Source organism: Schistocerca serialis, chromosome 10 (assembly GCF_023864345.2).
Source record: "Schistocerca serialis cubense isolate TAMUIC-IGC-003099 chromosome 10, iqSchSeri2.2, whole genome shotgun sequence".
Lineage (NCBI taxonomy): Eukaryota > Metazoa > Arthropoda > Insecta > Orthoptera > Acrididae > Schistocerca > Schistocerca serialis.
In genome coordinates this window covers 67,773,433-67,792,937 of record NC_064647.1, presented here as the reverse complement: position 1 = coordinate 67,792,937, position 19,505 = coordinate 67,773,433, and the positions used below count along the sequence as shown (strand labels likewise).

At 45.5% G+C, this 19,505-nt stretch overlaps 1 protein-coding gene across 2 annotated transcripts in view; it reads right to left on the bottom strand.

Moving 5' to 3' along the window:
* Positions 1-19,505, bottom strand: part of LOC126425164 (esterase FE4-like) — a 346,217-nt gene that overhangs the window by 251,396 nt on the left and 75,316 nt on the right. For both annotated transcript variants that reach the window (XM_050088116.1, XM_050088115.1), the window contains exon 7: positions 5,623-5,792. In XM_050088116.1, the coding sequence (XP_049944073.1) occupies positions 5,623-5,792 (170 nt within the window). The remainder of the gene's footprint in view (positions 1-5,622; positions 5,793-19,505) is intronic.

Here is a 19,505-nt window from a genome sequence, read left to right as displayed (position 1 = left end):
TGTGGACTCTGACCACGATCTATTGGTTATGAACTGCAGATGAAAACTGAAGAAGCTGCAAAAAGGTGAGAATTTAAGGAGATGGGACCTGGATAAACTGAAAGAACCAGAGGTTGTACAGAGTTTCAGGGAGAGCAAAAGGGAACAATTGACAAGAATGGGAGAAAGAAATACAGTAGAAGAAGAATGGGTAGCTTTGAGGGATGAAGTAGTGAAGGCAGCAGAGGATCAAGTAGGTAAAAGGACGAGGGCTAATATAAATCCTTGGGTGACAGAAGAAATATTAAAATTTAATTGACGAAAGTAGAAATATAAAAATGCAGTAAATGAAGCAGGCAAAAAAGGAATACAAACGTCTCAAAAATGAGATCGACAGGAAGTGCAATATGGCTAAACAGGCATGGCTAGAGGACAAATGTAACGATGTAGAGGCTTATCTCACGAGGGGTAAGATAGATACTGCATACAGGAAAATTAAAGAGACTTTTGGAGAAAGGAGAACCACTTGTATGAATATCAAGAGCTCAGATGGAAACCCAGTTCTAAGCAATGCAGGGAAAGCAGAAAGGTGGAAGGAGTATATAGAGGGTCTATACAACGGCGATGGACTTGAGGGCAATGTTATAGAAATGGAAGAGGATGTAGATGAAGATGACATGGGAGATATCATACTGCGTGAAGAGTTTGATAGAGCACTGACAGACCTAAGTCGAAACAAGGCCCCGGGAGTAGACAACATTCCGTCAGAACTACTAACAGCCTTAGGAGAGCCAGTCCTGACAAAACTCTACCATCTGGTGAGCAAAATGTATGAGACAGGCGAAATACCCTCAGACTTCAAGAAGAATATAATAATACCAATTCCAAAGAAAGCAGGCGTTGACAGATGTGAAAATAACCGAAATATCAGTTTAATAAGTCACGGCTGTAAAATACTAACGCGAATTCTTTACAGACGAATGGAAAATCTGGTAGAAGCCGACCTCGGGGAAGATCAGTTTGGATTCCGTAGAAATATTGGAACACGTGAGGGAATACTGACCCTACGACTTATTTTAGAAGCTAGATTAAGAAAAGGCAAACCTAAGTTTCTAGCATTTGTAGACTTGGAGAAAGCTTTTGACAATGTTGACTGGAATATCCTCTTTCAAATTCTGAAGGTGGCAGGTGTAAAATACAGGGAGCGAAAGGCTATTTACAATTTGTACAGAAACCAGATGGCAGTTATAAGAGTCGAGGGACATGAAAGGGAAGCAGTGGTTGGGAAGGGAGTAAGACAGGGTTGTAGCCTCTCCCCGATGTTGTTCAATCTGTATATTGAGCAAGCAGTAAGAGAAACAAAAGAAATTCGGAGTAGGTATTAAAATCAATGGAGAAGAAATAAAAACTTTGAGGTTCGCCGATGACATTGTAATTCTATCAGAGACAGCAAAGGACTTGGAAGAGCAGTTGAACGGAATGGACAGTGTCTTGAAAGGAGGATATAAGATGAACATCAACAAAAGCAAAACGAGGATCATGGAATGTAGTCGAATTAAGTCGGGTGATTCTGAGGGAATTAGATTAGGAAATGAGACACTTAAAGTAGTAAAGGTGTTTTGCTATTTGGGGAGCAAAATAACTGATGATGGTCGAAGTAGAGAGGATATAAAATGTAGACTGGCAATGGCAAGGAAAGCGTTTCTGAAGAAGAGAAATTTGTTAACATCGAGTATAGATTTAAGTGTCAGAAAGTCGTTTCTGAAAGTATATGTATGGAGTGTAGCCATGTACGGAAGTGAAACATGGACGATAAATAGTTTTGACAAGAAGAGAATAGAAGCTTTCGAAATGTGGTGCTACAGAAGAATGCTGAAGATTAGATGGATAGATCACATAACTAATGAGGAGGTATTGAATAGAATTGAGGAGAAGAGGAGTTTGTGGCACAACTTGACTAGAAGAAGGGATCGGTTGGTAGGACATGTTCTGAGGCATCGAGGGATCACCAATTTAGTATTGGAGGGCAGAGTGGAGGGTAAAAATCGTAGAGGGAGACCAAGAGACGAATACACTAAGCAGCTTGCACAGGATAGAGTTGCATGGAGAGCTGCATCAAACCAGCCTCGGGACTGAAGACCACAACAACAACAACAACTGTCTCCACAGGTATATTTTTAAAATTCTCAATAAAGTTAGGCACGCTCTATCGAGGGTTTTATTGGGGTGGGGCGGGGGGGTGCGGGTTCTTAGAGGAAGATAAGAGCTGGAATCAGCACGCCAGTGTCGCTACTGGACGTCTACTGATTGGTGACAGATGTCCTTTCCAGGTTAAACGCGATTTGTCCTCCATTGGCGTGAAACATCTGGCAGCAAACACACTGCAACAATCGTCAGTTGGGTCCAGGCTTGAGAAGAGAATGTTTCGGGAATATTTGTCAGTCGGCCACTGTGGCGGGGCGGTTCTAGGCGCTTCAGTCCGGAACCGTGCTGCTACTAATGCCCCAGGCATGGATGTGTGTGATGTTCTAAGTCTAGGGGACTGATAACCTCAGATGGTAAGTCCCATAGTGTTGTTGTTGTGGTCTTCAGTCCTGAGACTGGTTTGATGCACCTCTCCAAGCTACTCTATCCTGTGCAAGCTTCTTCATCTCCAAGTACGTACTGCAGCCTACATCCCTCTGAATCTGCTTAGTGTATTCATGTCTCCCTCTACGATTTTTACCCTCCACTCTGCCCTCCAATACCAAATTGGTGATACCTCGATGCCTCAGAACATGTCCTACCAACCGATCCCTTCTTCAAGTTGTACCACAAGCTCCTCTTCGCCCCAATCCTATTCATTACCTCCTCATTAGTTAAGTGATCTACCCATCTACTCTTCAGCATTCTTCTGTAACACCACATTTCAAAAGCTATTCTCTTCTTGTGCAAACTAGTTATCGTCCATGTTTCACTTCCATACATGGCTACACTCCATACATACACTTTCAGAAGCGGCTTCCTGACACTTAAATCTATACTCGATGTTAACAAATTTCTCTTCTTCAGAAACGCTTTCCTTGCCATTGCCAGTCTACATTTTATATCCTCTCTACTTCGACCACCATCAGTTATTTTGCTCCCCAAATAGCAAAATTCCTTTACTACTTTAAGTGTCTCATTTCCTAATCTAACTCCCGCAGCATCACCTGACTTAATTCGACTACATTCCATGATCCTCGTTTTTCTTTTGTTGATGTTCATCTTATATCCTCCTTTCAAGTCACTGTCTATTCCGTTCAACTGCTCTTCCAAGAACTTTGCTGTCTCTGACAGAATTACAATCTCATCGGCAAACCTCAAAGTTTTTGTTTGTTCTCCATGGATTTTAATACCTACTCCGAGTTTTTCTTTTGTTTCCTTTACTGCTTGCTCAATATACAGATCGAACAACATCGGGGAGAGGCTACAACCCTGTCTCACTCCCTTCCCAACCACTACTTCCCTTTTGTGTCCTTCGACTCTTATAACTGCCATCTGGTTTCTGTACAAATTGTAAATAGCCTTTCGCTCCCTGTATTTTACCCCTGCCACCTTGAGAATTTGAAAGAGAGTATTCCAGTCAACGCTGTCAAAAGCTTTCTCTAAGTCTACAAATGCTAGAAACGTAGGTTTGCCTTTTCTTAACCTAGCTTCTAAAATGAGTCGTAGGGTCAGTATTGCCTGTGTTCCCATATTTCTACGGAATCCAGACTGATCTTCCCCGAGGTCGGCTCTACCAGTTTTTCCATTCGTCTGTAAAGAATTCGCGTTAGTATTTTGCAGCCGTGACTTATTAAACTGATATTTCGGTAATTTTTACATCTGTCAACACTTGCTTTCTTCGGGATTGGGATTATTATATTCTTCTTGAAGTCTGAGGGTATTTCGCCTGTCTCATACATTTTTCTCACCAGATGATAGTTTTGTCAGGACTGGCTCTCCCAAGGCTGTCAGTAGTTCTAATGGAATGTTGTCTACTCCCGGAGCTTTGTTTCGACTCAGGTCTTTCAGTGCTTTGTCAAACTCTTCACGCAGAATCATACCTCCCATTTCGTCTTCATCTGCATCCTCTTCCCTTTCCATAATATGGTCCTCAAGTACATCGCCCTTGTGTAGACCCTCTATATAGTCCTTACACCTCTCTGCTTTCCCTTCTTTGCTTAGAACTGGATTCCCATCTGAGCTCTTGATATTCATACAAGTCGTTCTCTTTTTTCCGAAGGTCTCTTTAATTTTCCTGTAGCCAGTATCTATCTTACCCCTAGTGAGATAAGCCTCTAAATCCTTACACTTGTCCTCTAGCCACGCCTGCTTAGCCATATTGCACTTCCTGTCGATCTCATTTTTGAGACGTTTGTATTCCTTTTTGCCTGCTTCATTTACTGCATTTTTATATTTTCTACTTTCGTCAATTAAATTCAATATTTCTTCTGTCACCCAAGGATTTCTACTAGCCCTCGTCTTTTTACCTACTTGATCCTCTGCTGCCTTCACTACTTCATCCCTCAAAGCTACCCATTCTTCTTCTACTGTATTTCTTTCTCCCATTCTTGTCAATTGTTCCCTTATGCTCTCCCTGAAACTCTGTAAAACCTCTGGTTTAGTCAGTTTATCCAGATCCCATAGTGCTCCAAGCAATTTGAATCATTTGAATGTTTTGTGGCATTCTGAGGGTGATGTCATCATTCTGGAAGGCACAGTACATCAACAGAACTGTGCATGTATTCTTAGGGACCAGGCAACGTGTCACACAGCTTGGAGTGTTCGCCTGTGGTTTGAAGAACTGGATAATTTCACCATACTCTCCTGACAAGCAAATTTCATCCAAACCCAGTCGAGAATCTGTGGTGCCACCGCATCCGGGTTGTTTGAGCCATGGGTCCTCAAGTGAGAAACCTGTACATCTGACCACAGCATTGAAGTCTGCATGGCTCCACATGCCTATCGGTATCTTCAAGAACCTGACTGACTACCTACACAGCGGTTCGCTGTGCGAAAGATGGTTACTGGGGCTTTCGACAGGTTTTTGACTTTAATGGGTCTGGACAGTGTAGTAATAAAGCAACGCGGCGTCAACGTGGCAACGGTATCTGCTGCTTTCTGCGCCACGTGTACTAGCAGACCGAGTTGGGCTTCAAACGTTCGCCGGCCGCTGTGGCCGAGTGGTTCAAGGCGCTTCAGTGTGGAACCGCGCTGCTGCTACGGTCGCAGGTTGCCTCAGGCATGGATGGTGATGTCCTTAAATTAGTTAGGTTTAAGTAGTTCTAAGTCTAGGGGACTGATGACCTCAGATGTTAAGTCCCATAGTGCTTAGAGCCAGTTGAACTATTAGTTCCCAAACAATATTTATAGCGGGAGCCATATCGATTCCTGCAATGGAAATTTTCAACCTACAGAAAGGCCACATTACGCCAACATAAGAGATGTTGTAAGATTCTACAACAGGTATACGATATAGCCTTGTAGCTGTATGCACCTGCTCGACAATCTTCTTAAAACAGCAGTGCGCTCCGCATTCATATAACCACTTTCCTTCTTCCCCTGAATTGAAGCGAAGGCGCGTTCACAGGTCTGCAGGTGGTACTAACGTTTTGTTGGTTTGCTTATGGGGTTACTCACTGTGAAGAGCTCCACTTGCGTGTCGGGTCCAATGCTGCGTTCTCCGAAGTAGAAGCGCCGAATCTCCTCTGCCACGGCGTCCCTGTCCGCTTCAGGGCAGCGCAGGTTGGTGGGGATCAGCAGCCGGGGGTTCGCAGCATAGCTGGACGTGCGGACCGTGTCACCGATATCTGTTGTAACACCTCAGTTCAGTTTACAGTGACAAAAGCTATAGAAAGAATAATTTAAAATTAAGAATAGAATTTTTAGAGGGGAAAATAGTATAGAATCAGATTTCGGTAATTACAGATCAAAATTATAGTATATCGGCAAGTAGTTTAACGTCTAAGTACAGCAAAGCCATGGAAGCTCCGTCATGGAGAAGGCAGTGACGTTAAACTCTTGTGATGAAAAACCTATAAAAAGGCCTGATCGTTGTTATTGCCGCCTTTTTTTCCTCGATTGTTTCGTTAAAGGGCGGGGAACCCGTGTCAGTCAGCGAGATAATAATTAGATTGGACTTTATAGTGTTAGGATTCACGATAAACTGTTAGAATATTACGGAGACTGAAAGTGATGTAGTGTACGATCTCTGACTGTTGGTAGCAACGGAGTATTAAGGGGATTTTAGGACTCCAGTGCTAGATTGGAACGGACATATAGACGACAGAAACTCAAATTTTCTGCTGATACGAGTGAATTCAAAGGTACCGGTATTCAGATATTAACGTGTGGACTTTTGAAAGTGTCGTGTGCCGTTAGTTGCGAATCTGGACGTAGAGCGCGTGCATATTGGCATTTGCGAACTATTAGATTCCTCCAGGCTAGGAACCTTTTAAATAGAACATCATCCATCACCATCTTAATCCTTGAATGTAGAGTGAAAGTGAAATACAAGAGTGTTGTACTTATTTCATTTACCTAGTAGTAATCAGTGAAGGTTTTACGGAACCAAACGTATTCAGCAGTAAGTCAGCACCATCTCAGCGGAAAGCGTTGGCATTAACTAACAGCCTAACTGAAGTGAACGTTTACGTGTTCTACGGACTGCTTAATATGAACTTTTGTGACTCTTTGACGTCCCCACTCCCTCCAAAAGGTGGCGCAGGCTGTCTTAATCATAAAAGGGGAGGGTTTTAGCCTGACAAATTACTAAATAAAAGCGATATTTGCAAGACTCGCAGTAATTGTAAAACACAACGCCCGCACCTCATCGGAGAGTCGTCGCTGTCACGTCGGGAAGTAAAGCCGTAACACCTACCGACGATACGTATCTACGAGCAGACGTCGACGTGGAGTACCTAAAAAGGGAACCACAAGAGAGTTGGGAACATCTAGAGGGTTGGATCCCCTCCTTCGAAAACGTCAGATTGCAAAGCCTGGGCTACTCTCAGGGTGGAATCTCCGTCTTTGTTGCTGTGGCTGTCTGTTCGTCTGTCTGTCTGTCTGACTGTCTGCCCGCTGGTCGCTGCTGTAGCTGCCTGCCCGCTCGCCGTCCATCGTCGTCGCCGCTGCCTACTGTCCGCCCTTCACTGCCGCCGCTGCTTGCTGTCCCTCCGTCCATCTGTCGCCGTTCGTCCACCATGAGCACTCCCACATCCACTGTCATCTACACCTCCCCCTCCCCCTCTTCCACAGTCACTTCCTGGAGTGCCCCCCCTGGCCTTTCTCCTTACACCTCACCTCCCCTTCCCCCACTTACCCATTCAACGATCTCCTCCCCTGCTGTATACCCCCAGCTCTACACCATTCCTTCAGCCTCCACACCCTCAACAGCTCCCACTACTACACCCGCCCTCACATACCCCTCTGTTGCCGCCTCTGCTGCCGCCCCTCAGGTGATCGGCTTCCCCTCTCTCACCTACCCCGTCACTTCGGCGTCTGCATCTCCCGCACACATCGCGTCGCGCCGAGCCACTGTCACCACCACTGAACCGGCTCCTTCTCCCGGCACCTCCACTACGCCACGGGGATCTACCACCCGCCACCTCCCTCTTCTCCCCATCCCTCTCCCCTCCTCCCAGCCTCCAAAAAACCTCAAAAGTGCGTCATTACCGTCTCTGCTCCCGCCACTTCCTATAAAAAGTCAGAACCACCTCCCCCTCCTCCTGTCGTCTCCACAGACACCACCCCTCCTCCAGCCACCCATATCCCGGCCCCCACCCTCCACACCTTTGTCGTGTCAACTCCTGATCTTAAGCTCCTCGATGCCCGTACCCTCACCGTGGAGATACGAAAGTATTTACCTAGTGCTCCCATCTCCCAACTCATTCCTTGCAGGGACTCAGTCCTTGTCGAGTCCCCGTACCACTCCTTTCACACGGACCTCCTCCGTAAACTCCCACGAGTTATGTTTGGCCCCCACGCATCTATGACACCCTTCCTTTCCTCTTCCACTCCTCATCAGCCCCAGCCTCCCTGTCGATCCCCCGCTCCCCCCCTCCCCACCTACACCGCTGTGATCACTGAGCTCAGCCCCCTCCATTGACCATCTCCTCACCCAGGGTGCCCTGATATACCACCGTCGCCACCCTGTTGAATCCTCCAAATCCCCTCCCCCCTTCCCAATCCTACCGCTGCCAGTGGTGCCTGATGTACAATGATCACCTGACTCCCAACTGCAAACCCCCCCACCCACCTGTCCCTATTGCAAGGCCTCCCACTTTCTTAAGAACTGCCCCAACCTCGCTGCTCCTCCTTCCTGTAACACCTGCAATGGCCCCCATCCCACCTACTCCCACGTGTAAAGCCAAACCCCCTCCAGCCACCCCTGAGCTTACAGTCCCTGTTTGTCCCGTCAATCCCCCTGTCCACCCCAACAATTCTCTCCGTTCACCCCCATGGCCGAGGACATCATCTGGTTCCTTACCATTGTACTCCAAAATATTCACCCTTTTCAGCGCCCCCACACATTCCAACAAATCTCCCACTTCACCTTCACCCGACTCGACACCCTCTCTTCCCCCCTCACATCCTGCCTTGGCGCGGCACGAGTATCGCATCGTCTTCCAGAACATTCACTCCTTCCACTCCAACAAATACCTGCTCATGCACACCCTCTCCCACCACCAGGTCGCCACCTTCCTCTTGAACGAAACCTTTCTCCAGCCCCACCATTGTATCCGCACCTCTCCTTATATCCTCCACTGCACTGATGCTCCTGGTCCTCATGCGCAGGGTGGAGTCGCGATTGACCACCTTAAGCACATCCCCATCCGGTCACAACCAAAATGACCCCACTGAACACCTTATCCTCAGCGTCTTCTTCCCCTCCCTCACCATTACCTGTGCCACCATCTATGTCCACTCCACTGTTCCTTATGACTTCATCTCACACATTGACTGCACCTTCTCTACCTATGTGATTGCTGCCGACCCCAACACCCATAGCTGCACTCCTGCCGCCCTTTGGCGGTGGCATCAGTTCCTCTCCAGGATCCAAGGCGACCTTGTCCCCTTCCCCAGCACACCTGACCCGAAAGTGACACCACTGCAGATGTTGTCATTGCCTCCACCAACCTCCTTGGGCGTATTGCCGTCGCTGTCCTTGCCCCCACAGGTAGCAATCACCTCCCTGTCTTTCTCACCATAACGTCTGCTCACTGCCCCCCTCCAGATCCCCACCCTGCACCCCTTCCCAGGGTCGTAAATGACTACCACCGTGCCAATTGTGATGCCTACCGGGAATCCATCACCACCCAGGTCACCCTCTTACCTAAGGCCATCCTGATGACATCATTGAAGCCTCGCCCTTCCTTCAGAAAGTAATTACTGACGCTGTGGAGGCCCATGTTCCTATTAAAACCATCAACCCCCATCGTCCCACTCTCCCTCCGCGGGCTGTCCTCCTCCTCTGTGAATCCCACTGCCTCTATCTTTCCTTCCGGCGCACTCACGACCGGGATACACTCCAACGCCACCGGCAAATACAGCGACACGTACGGAACCTTATTGCAGCAACGAAACGCTGAGACTGGCGCCAGACCTGCACACAACTCAACGCCTACCTCCCTATCAACTCCTCCAAGTACTGGTCCACCTTCCATCGCCTTACTGATTCCCTTTACGCTCCCCACTACCCCCTTCTCCATAACGATCGCCCCCTTCCTGACAACCTCAGTAAGGCCAACCACTTCGCTTCCCACCTTACCGAGGTCTTCTCCATCCCAGATGATCCCCACTTTGGTTATTCTCTTTTCCCCACCGTCATGGAATGTGCCAATACCTCTGTCGCTCCACTTGCTCCTAGTCTCCCGTATTTCGGACAGTTACCCCCCTCCGACATAAACACTCCCATTATAGTACAAGACATTAAACTTATCCTCCAGTCCAAATGCAACACAGCCCCTGGTCACGACTGTGTCAACTACCGTCACCTTCAAGAAAGCCCCTATTCCTTCTTGACTGTCCTTGCCCATCCCTATAACGTCATCCTCTCTACTGGCTTCTACCCTGACCTATGGAAGACCTCTTATTCCTAAAACCCAACACATCCCCTTCTGCCGCCTCTTCCTATCATCCCATCTGCCTCACCTCTGTCTTCAGTAAGGTCTTTGAATCCATCCTCTCTCACCATATCCATCAGCACCTTACTCAACACCACCTCCTCCCCCTTACCCAGTGTGGTTTCTGACCCACCTACTCTGCTGAAGACCAACTCCTTAACCTCGTTCACCTTCTGTCCCTCCAGCTCAACTCCCGTCACACTGACATTTTTGTTTCCCTTGACCTCCAAAATGGCTATGACCGTGTATGGCATCCCGGTCTCCTCTTTAAACTCCAAACCTATGCCCTGCCTATCAATTTTGTCAGTCTGGTCCCCTCCTTCCTCTCGCACCATCCTTCCTATGTCACCCTCCACAACACCAACTCCCGTATCTTTTATCCCACTGCTGGTGTCCCCCAGGGCTCTGTCCTCTCCCCTCTCCTTTATCTCTTGTATACGGCTGATATGCCCAAGCCACCCCCACCTGTCCACCTTCTCCAGTATTCTGATGACACCGCCTTCCTGGCTCTCTATCCTACCCTTCAATGGTCCCAACATACCCTCTGAACCCACCTTAACCAGTTCACCACTTGGTGTAACCAGTGGTTCCTCCATCTCAACCCCTCCAAAACCCAGGCACTCATCATAGGCTGCACCACCCGCTCTTTACGTCTCCATGATTTCTACCTCACCCTTTATTCAGCTCACCCCCCACCCTGAGATACCTTGGCCTCGCACTCGACTGACACCTCACCTGGACCCCTCACCTCCAGACCATCCACCAGAAAGCCCATTCCCGCCTCCGTCTTCTGTCTGGACGGACATGGGGATTGCATCCTTCTACCATCCTCCACACCTACAAATCCCTCATCCGTCCTATCCTCTGTTACGCCAGCATTGCCTGGATCTCCGCACCTGCCCATATTTACAAGGCCCTCCAAATCCTCGAATGCCATGTGCTCCGCCTTGCCTTCCATATCCGCCTTCCTCCCCCCACATGGCTCCTGTACGAACTCATCCCCTTCCCCACCTTCTCCTGTTCCTCCAACATCTCTGCATCTGTTACATTGTCTGCAGGCTTGATCCTCCTTCCTCTCCATCCCCCACCCGTTGCCGCTCCTCTATCGCTGTATCCCTCTCTCTCCCCACCCCCACACCCTCCCATCTCCTTCATCAGGACAATTTCCAGTGCCTCCCCCTTCCAGATGATGCACTTCGCCATGACATATACCCTTCCTTCCAACTATAACCTGGCCTTGTTCCCCCCCCTCCCCAGGGGCCCCCTTTTTCCTCTCCCCTCCTCCTCCCAGAGTGGATTTTCCTCCTTCCTGCACCCCATCCTTGCCTCTTCCCTTCCCACATCCCTCCCTACCTGCCCTATTCCACGCGCCCCCCGCCCATCTCCCCCCTCTCTTCCCCTCCCTCCCTTCCTCCGGTATCCATCTCCTTGCGCCTGGCAGATCCTCCGTTTTGATCATCATCAGTGTGCGACGTCAGTGTTGTGTTTAGTGCTGTTTCTCCTGTGCATCAAGAGGTGTGATTTTAATTGTGTGCTGCCTTGAGGTTCACTGTCAGTGTTTGTTATGTGTATGCCATCCGTCGATACTTTTATGTTCCGGTCATACTGTGCCTTGTGTTCTTTTAATTGTCCCTGTGTGGTTTTTTTTGTGTGCGCTACTTTTTTACGGTTTTATCTCCATTTTACAGTCGCCCCTTTTTTGTCTATTGCCTTCCATGATGTTCCCCCTTTTTTATATCTATGTTCACCATATTTTCTCCTTTGTATATTTTTAAATGTCTTCTAATGTTTTGTACTATGTCTTTCGGCTGAAGAGCAGCGCATATGCTGCTGCCAGCCCGCCTCCATGGGGAATTGAAATACAATAAAGAAAAAAAAAAGAGTTGGGGATGCTTCACTGTCCACAAAAAAGGGCACGTTTATCGCAGTAGGCATGTTATCGCTTGGAGACTTATAAAAGTGTCAGACAGAATGACGTACCTAGCGACAGACATTCAGGGTTGGGACAAAAATGAGGAAACGCCAATAATGATGACAGGTTACCATGTGTGATACGGTGTACCATGGCCGTTGGCATTCAAAACAGCTTGCAATAGGCTCGGAATGCAAAAACACATGTTCTGTATGGTTTTCAATGGAATCTTATGCTATATGTGCTCCTAAATACTGGCACGTCCAGGGAGTGATGAAGTAAGCAGATATCGATATCGCTAAATAGAGCAGAGGAGATGCGACAATTCAGTGTCGTGTCGACAAAAGCAGTTCTTTGTCGATGCGAACAATGTGAACGGGAGTCTTTGAACACTGCATTACCATTGGGGAACAAAGATTGCACTCTGGGACTTACGTGATCAGCCGAAATGGCTTCATAATCCTCGCCAGTAATTTGATGTTGAATGCAATTCAACCACATCGCTGCCCACATCCCACCATATTTTCGATCTTTTGGCGAAGTTGGAAAAGGTGTGAAACAAGACTCATCAGACCAAATGACTTTCTTCCATTGCTACACAGTCCCGGTCTTATGGCTTGGACACTACGACTTCCTTTTCCAACTTGCCCCCGCAACTCCCAGTTTGTTGAGCTCCCTTACTGTTGTGTTTGTGCTGACTGGGTTTGCTAGTGCAACATTCAGTTCTGCAGTGACTTTTGCAGCTGTCGTTCCCTTATTTTTCCTCACAATTCTCTTGAATGACCGTCCGTTGCGATCACTCAACACACACATTTGTTCGTGTTGTGACAGCACATGATGTTTTTCCGTTTTCCGTGTATATGGTGCAAATCTTTGATATGATGCCTCCTGAAACACCAAACACTTTGGCTGCCATGTTGTGGCAGTGCCCACCATATGAGCGTCAAGAATTTGCCCACGTACGACTTGATAAAAAAACCGACATAATGCACTCATAACCACACACAACTTCACCACCACAGACGCTTGCAACGTATTAGGAAAAGTGGACAGGTGTCGTTCGTGACAAAACACTAGAGTGCACCATGCAGCCATGACTGACATCTGTATTTATGTTGAAGCACGCATTTCTCGCGATGTTTGCATATTTGTCTCCAAACCCAGACCATAAAACTACGAGAAAACAATCCCAGCCCATAACTCACGAGGTGTGGTCGTTGAGCCCAGACCTTGCGAGAATATTCAAACTCGCTCCCCAAGGTAATTTATAGGGAGTAACCCTATACTTCATCTAACTTCGTTAAATAGCCAATTGCTTTACGGTCGGTTGCATCATCGCCTTCATTGTTTGTTGCTAACTTGACACATTCTGGGGTCTCCTGTGAACTACATACCTGCTTTCTTAGTATAGTGTGGTGCGCGTATTGTAAGACCTTCGGTACACACACCATCAGATTATTTCACTTGTCACTCTAACGAAGTAGGCGAGTGTCAGCAATATGTCTTGTGGTCTTATCGTGGCGTGTTTTTCTTCTACCGTTAGGTCAGACGATAGAAATGCCATTTGCACACTTAGAGTAGCAGATTCACGGTGAACAACTTTAAACAGAACTTGATTAATTTTCAGACACATTCATTAAAGTAATAACAAGCATAAAAATTACTTAACTTGGTTCTGGGTGCTATTTATAATTGACAATCTGAAGTTCCTTTGGTATTGGTAGGTTAATCTTATTCTCACATATATCTCTGATACTTGACAAAAGTGTCTATACATTTATCTTCATGGCTATGTACAGGAATATGGTAACCTTATTAGGCGCAGACTGAAACTTGACTATAGACTGGTACAGACAAATGTAGAACTCGTAAAGACTGATGCAGACAAATGCAGACTGACTAATCAGAGGTCTGTACACTCGCTATAATACCTCGCGCGTTCATGTATCACTGCACGAGTGTGATCCGCGAGAAGAAAAGGTTCTACGTTAGCAGCAATCTCATTGGCTGCGTTACATATTAATACGCGGATCGGCGGAAGCAGAATTTGGTCCATCTCTATGGCAGCGCCATCTCGTAGTGCGGAGACGGACGAGCGCTGCGCCTGCGCTGTTGTGCTTAGCGGGGCGCGCTCTCGTGGGAAAGTTGTGTACGCGCTGAATATGCGGAACTATGTACACAACATATAGCAAGAAATGTATTCTCAGAAACATGAGGAACAAGTCACAGATATATATTTCAAGGGATAGACGAAAAGGACGACGAGATTTCATTAGCCAGCGGCCACAATTCTGCTAGTGAACGAGAGTATCGTTCACAGGAAGAACTTCAGGACAATGGTGTTGGACACCGTCCTATTTGTTCAATGAAATAATTAAAGTACTAATTAAAATCAGACACGTTCTGAGTTGTGGTAAAGGGAAATGTAGATCCCAGTAGTGAATACCCGTTTAACAGACTTTCTTTTTGTCCAATGTCTATGTGCAAATTTAAACCCTGGAGTGTAATTTTATGTGAAAATGTACCTGCTTCGCAAAGGTACAATAATTCTTCAGAATGTAAAATTTAGTTCTCTAAGAGTTTATTTACGTGTAATATTAAAAAAAACGCACAAAAATACACGATTTTGTGTGACAAAAAGTAAAATACTACAGACTTTATTTAATGCAACACAGTGAACGTGGAGTATTTAAATGGCACTGAAATTATTATAAAATAAGTCTTATATCACTTAAACGAAAAATTTCAAATGATTTATCCCCTAAATCTCAGTTTAAACGTTGGGGTCCCAGAGATGACACCTCTTAGTGTATGTTACAGAACAGTCTCTTCGTGAGTTAAGGGCTAGCTGTCGAAAGTATTAGGTTTTTCTTCGGAAAGTAGGGAGGCGTAGGTTACGGGAAACTAAAAAGGAACAGCTGATCTCTCAGTCCCTATGACGAGTGGGAGCCACCGATTGTGACAACAGAGGAGAGAGAAAGATGAGGAATCTATGTTAAATGATGACAGTCCATCAGTTTTATGAGCTGGAAGTGTATACCATAACCAACAGCCCTCAGTGCAGACTTCAGTACAAACTTGTATTTCAGTTCAGCACAAACTATGTTAGGTTAGGCATGACCCATCACTTCTCATAACTTCACATTAGATCATTTGTACAAATGTATATCTTCTGCGTACAGTTGCCTCAGAACTATTAGCCACACACTTCCTCACACACTTTCGTCTATTTCTTGTAATCGACATTACTAACCCCAGGGATCTCAGTTCGTGATACATTGTCACAGTTAAGAGCACTGCTTTCGCAACATCGATCTCTCAGTGTACTCCTCGGAGCGACTTGCGCTTCAGTAGTGCCATTGAGAGGGTAGTATTTGCCTTGTGTTTGGTTTTTGCCTTCTCTCAGTATGAGGCTCACTGAAGAAGACGCACTTGAGTCACTGCACAACAGATTACAAACGGAGCAAGTACGAGGGCAATGTTGCAGGTTGCATACCGCACAAACCAAGGCGCCACTGTTGCATCAGTGCTAGTGGGCTTTCTCTATTCCCACTGTAGTTCCGCGAATAAGATGCGTCTCAGAACTGTGGCGCTGCAGTCGCTTCATACCCGTCGATTCGTTCTCTTTTACTGAAGCGTGCAGCAATGTAAGGTTAGTCGGACTTACTGTTAGTGCGGCAGACGAGTGGACGAAAAAAGTAGCACAGACAAGGTGAAACGACTGATTGTTGGGATCAGATAGCCTTTAATGAAGCTGTGTTCTGCGAGACCGCAGCGTGAAGGACGAAAATTAATTGATGCAAAACATATAACTCCAAATCAAAAAATGGTGCAAATGGTTCTGAGCACTATGGGACTCAACTTCTGAGGTCATTAGGCCCCTAGAACTTAGAACTAGTTAAACCTAACTAATCTAAGTACATCACAAACATCCATGCCCGAGGCAGGATTCGAACCTGCGACCGTAGCGGTCTTGCGGTTCCAGACTGCAGCGCCTTTAACCGCACGGCCACTTCGGCCGGCATATAACTCCAAATGTGTTCTATTAGAGGAGGAGTGATATCCGGAATGACTCTTATGCTACAGTCCACACATCAGACGAAAAACGTACAAATTTCGTCCACTGCAAAAAATATTCTTATTCCCCATTATGAAGACATTGATAGTTTCTTTGAGAGCCATATAAGAGGATGTTTTTCTGTTTTCTTTCATCGTTTCTTTCTTTTTCCGCAGTTGTACCTGAATTTCTGGTGATATAGCAAGATGTTTATTTTGTTCTATAATGTAATGAGGACTTGTTTGTTGAAAATAATATACAGTTGATATTGTTTCCCTTTTGAATATAAATAGTTAGGTTTTCTTGTCTATTGTATATGTAAAATATTTTGACTCGTTAGTGTCGAGGTCCGGCGTGCTGGGCAGTCTGTGGATGGTTTTTAAGGCGGATTTCCATCTGCCTCGGCGAATGCAGGCTGTTACCCCTTATTCCGCCTCAGTTACACTATGTCGGCGATTGCTGTGCAAAGACTAAGTAAACGTACCCCATAATTACTCTACCATGCAAACATTAGGGGTTACACTCATCTGGTATGAGTTGTTCCACTGGGAACCGAACCACAACAATAACCCTGGGTTCAGTGTGGGGCGGCGGTGCTGTGGGTGGACTGCTGTGGTCCGTTGTGGGGTAGTGAAAGACAGGGCTACAGCAGGAAGAAACCTGTCCGTCGTTTCTAGGTCCCCAGTTCAATACACAATGTAAGCGTACATATAAATAGAACAACATTCACTGTTAATCGATGAGCTGTTATACTGGTAGCGCTCACTGCTTTGCTTGTGTAATATGTATGACATGCAGAGTTTTCTGTTTACTTATTTTTTTTATTCAATCAAATTGCTTTCTGTTCACAAATTGCAGCACCTTCGAACATTTACACGCTGATTCGGGCCCTATAAGCATGGTATTTTCCGACTTTAGCTTACTTCTGACGAAAAAGTGATTCTGGCAGCTGGAGTCCAAATGTTTTGTTAATCATGCTTTTTGCAACATTCGTGCCGTAACAAATATTTCTTTCTGTCTAGCCGAGAAGTGAAGTATCAGTTTTCATAGATGTAGCCGTAAAACTCCTTTGGTAGTTCTTTAATAATTATTTACTTTCAAAAAAATCTTTCATCCACTATTTTACGCCCTTAGTGGTTGAATTTCCAAAAGTAGTGAAACAAGTATTTTTTTATTTCTAACTGAGAATCTAAATTTAAATTTCCATAGATTTAGGCTTGATAATGCTTTCATAGTAAAATACTTTCATAAAAGGTCTCGTCGCCTCACTCCCTTAGAGGTTCAATTTCCAAAAACACTGAAACATGTATTTTGTATTTTTTTATTTGTAACCGAGAAGTCAAATACTAATATTGATACATGTAGCTTTAAAAACACTTTAGTAGTTCTTTAATAATGAGCCGGCCGGAGTGGACGAGCGGTTCTAGGCGCTTCAGTCTGGAACCGCGCGACCACTACGGTCGCAGGTTCGAATCCTGCCTCGGGCATGAATGTGTATGATGTCCTTAGGTTAGTTAGGTTTAAGTAGTTCTAAGTTCTAGAGGACTGATGACCTCAGAAGTTAATCCCATAGTGTTCAGAGCCATTTGAACCATTTTTAATAAAGATTTCACTCCCCCTTTCAGCCCCATAAGGTTAACTTTCCAGAAATGCTGAAACATTGTTTCTTTGTTTCTGACCAAGAAACCAAATACCGATATTCGTAGGTCTAGCTTCAAAACTGCCTTAATAGCGATTTTTTTTCTGTTTTAAAAAAAAGGCATCATCTATTTCATACCTTCTCCAGATTTCAAGTTTCTATCCTTAGCGGTCTGTACTGTACAATGATGAGTCAGTGAGTGAGTCAGGATATTCTTATATAGTGATGATAACTTGCTGCTGTCCCTTAGGCAGGTATCAAATTTTACGACATTTCAATTTGCACCTGAGAAAGGCCATAAAATCGAAATCATGACTGTGTGAAATAAATGCATAGTAATAACAGTTCAGTGCAGGGAATTGCTTTCAAAATGTTTGTCATGTAGTGGGAATACGGCGAGTCGGTGGCTATACTTGCGAACTCTTGTACTCGACCTCCTTTCTGCGCTGGTATACTCCCCTTATACCCGACAACAGACCTGGGTGGCGAGTGGGCAGCGGGAGAGAATCGCGAGTCGAGTGCACAGGCACTCATAGGCGCAGCGTTATTTTCTCGTTGACACCCACCATAGAATGATGAGAGGAAGAAAGTTTATCACTTATTGTACATTCGCTGTTCATGACATAAAATTTCAGCTTCAGTATGACTTTAAAGTTTATTACTACTAAATGTATTCGCAACAAACTTCACCCACAGCGTCCACATAATTCACTGAATGTACCTGGAAAATTATAACATTGTACAACACAGAGTTCAAATGGTTCATTTGGCTCTGAGCACTATGGGACTTGACATCTGTGGTCATCAGTCCCCTGGACTTAGAACTACTTAAACCTAACTAAGGACATCACACACATCCATGTCCGAGGCAGGATTTGAACCTGCGACCGTAGCAGCGGCGTGATTCCGGACTGAAGCGCCTGTAACCGCTCGGCCAAAGCAGCCGACCCCATAGTTCAATAGATATGACATCATAAACATTGAGGCGCGGAAAAGCGAGTTTTTTTCTCAAAAAAGGAGATAAATTAGCGAGAGTATACTCATGCAGCGACTGATAATGAGGCCACTTAGCGACTTCCAATAAACTTTAAGTATAATTTCAAACATTTTCAGAAATTTTACTCGATTAACTGATTAAAGTCATACATTTAAAATATTAACACATTTGTAAATCAATCAGAAATTTGAAGCTTTTTCATACATGGAGGTTAGGTTCTTTGAAGAACCTGATGTTTGCTGGTATCTACTAATCGAGTTGTCGCAACAAGCCAACAACGAGGTGCTTAAATACAAGGCATGTCTAGATACTGACGGTGGCCATGTGTTCAAACATCGAAAGGCAATTCTTTTTTATAAAATTTGACATATTAACAAACGTATATCAAGCATTATTTTGGACGTAGTCGCCTTTATTCTCAACACACTTTGTCAAAAAGGCTCCCTCCGCTTCTGTGGCCCGTCATTTAACGGCACTGTGGATCTCATTGTTGTTAGATAACTTTTTTTCACCCACAAACAAAATGAGAGAGGTGGAAAATTGAAGGCTGAAAGTGCCTGACCGGGGCTGCGAGTGGAGTGGTTGGTTGGTGATGAATCCGAGAGCTGCCTTGTGCAACTGGCTGCTGTCATCCAACAGACGCTTTTACTTCATTAACATTCCCATTATTTTGTTCTGTATGGCCCTTCCACAGTTACTTTCCGTTTAACAGTACCGTACAGGAGTAATTGTTACCGCATGGGACAAAAATTTGACGAGAAAAATCCCTTTTGGCCCCAAAAAACAGAAGACGT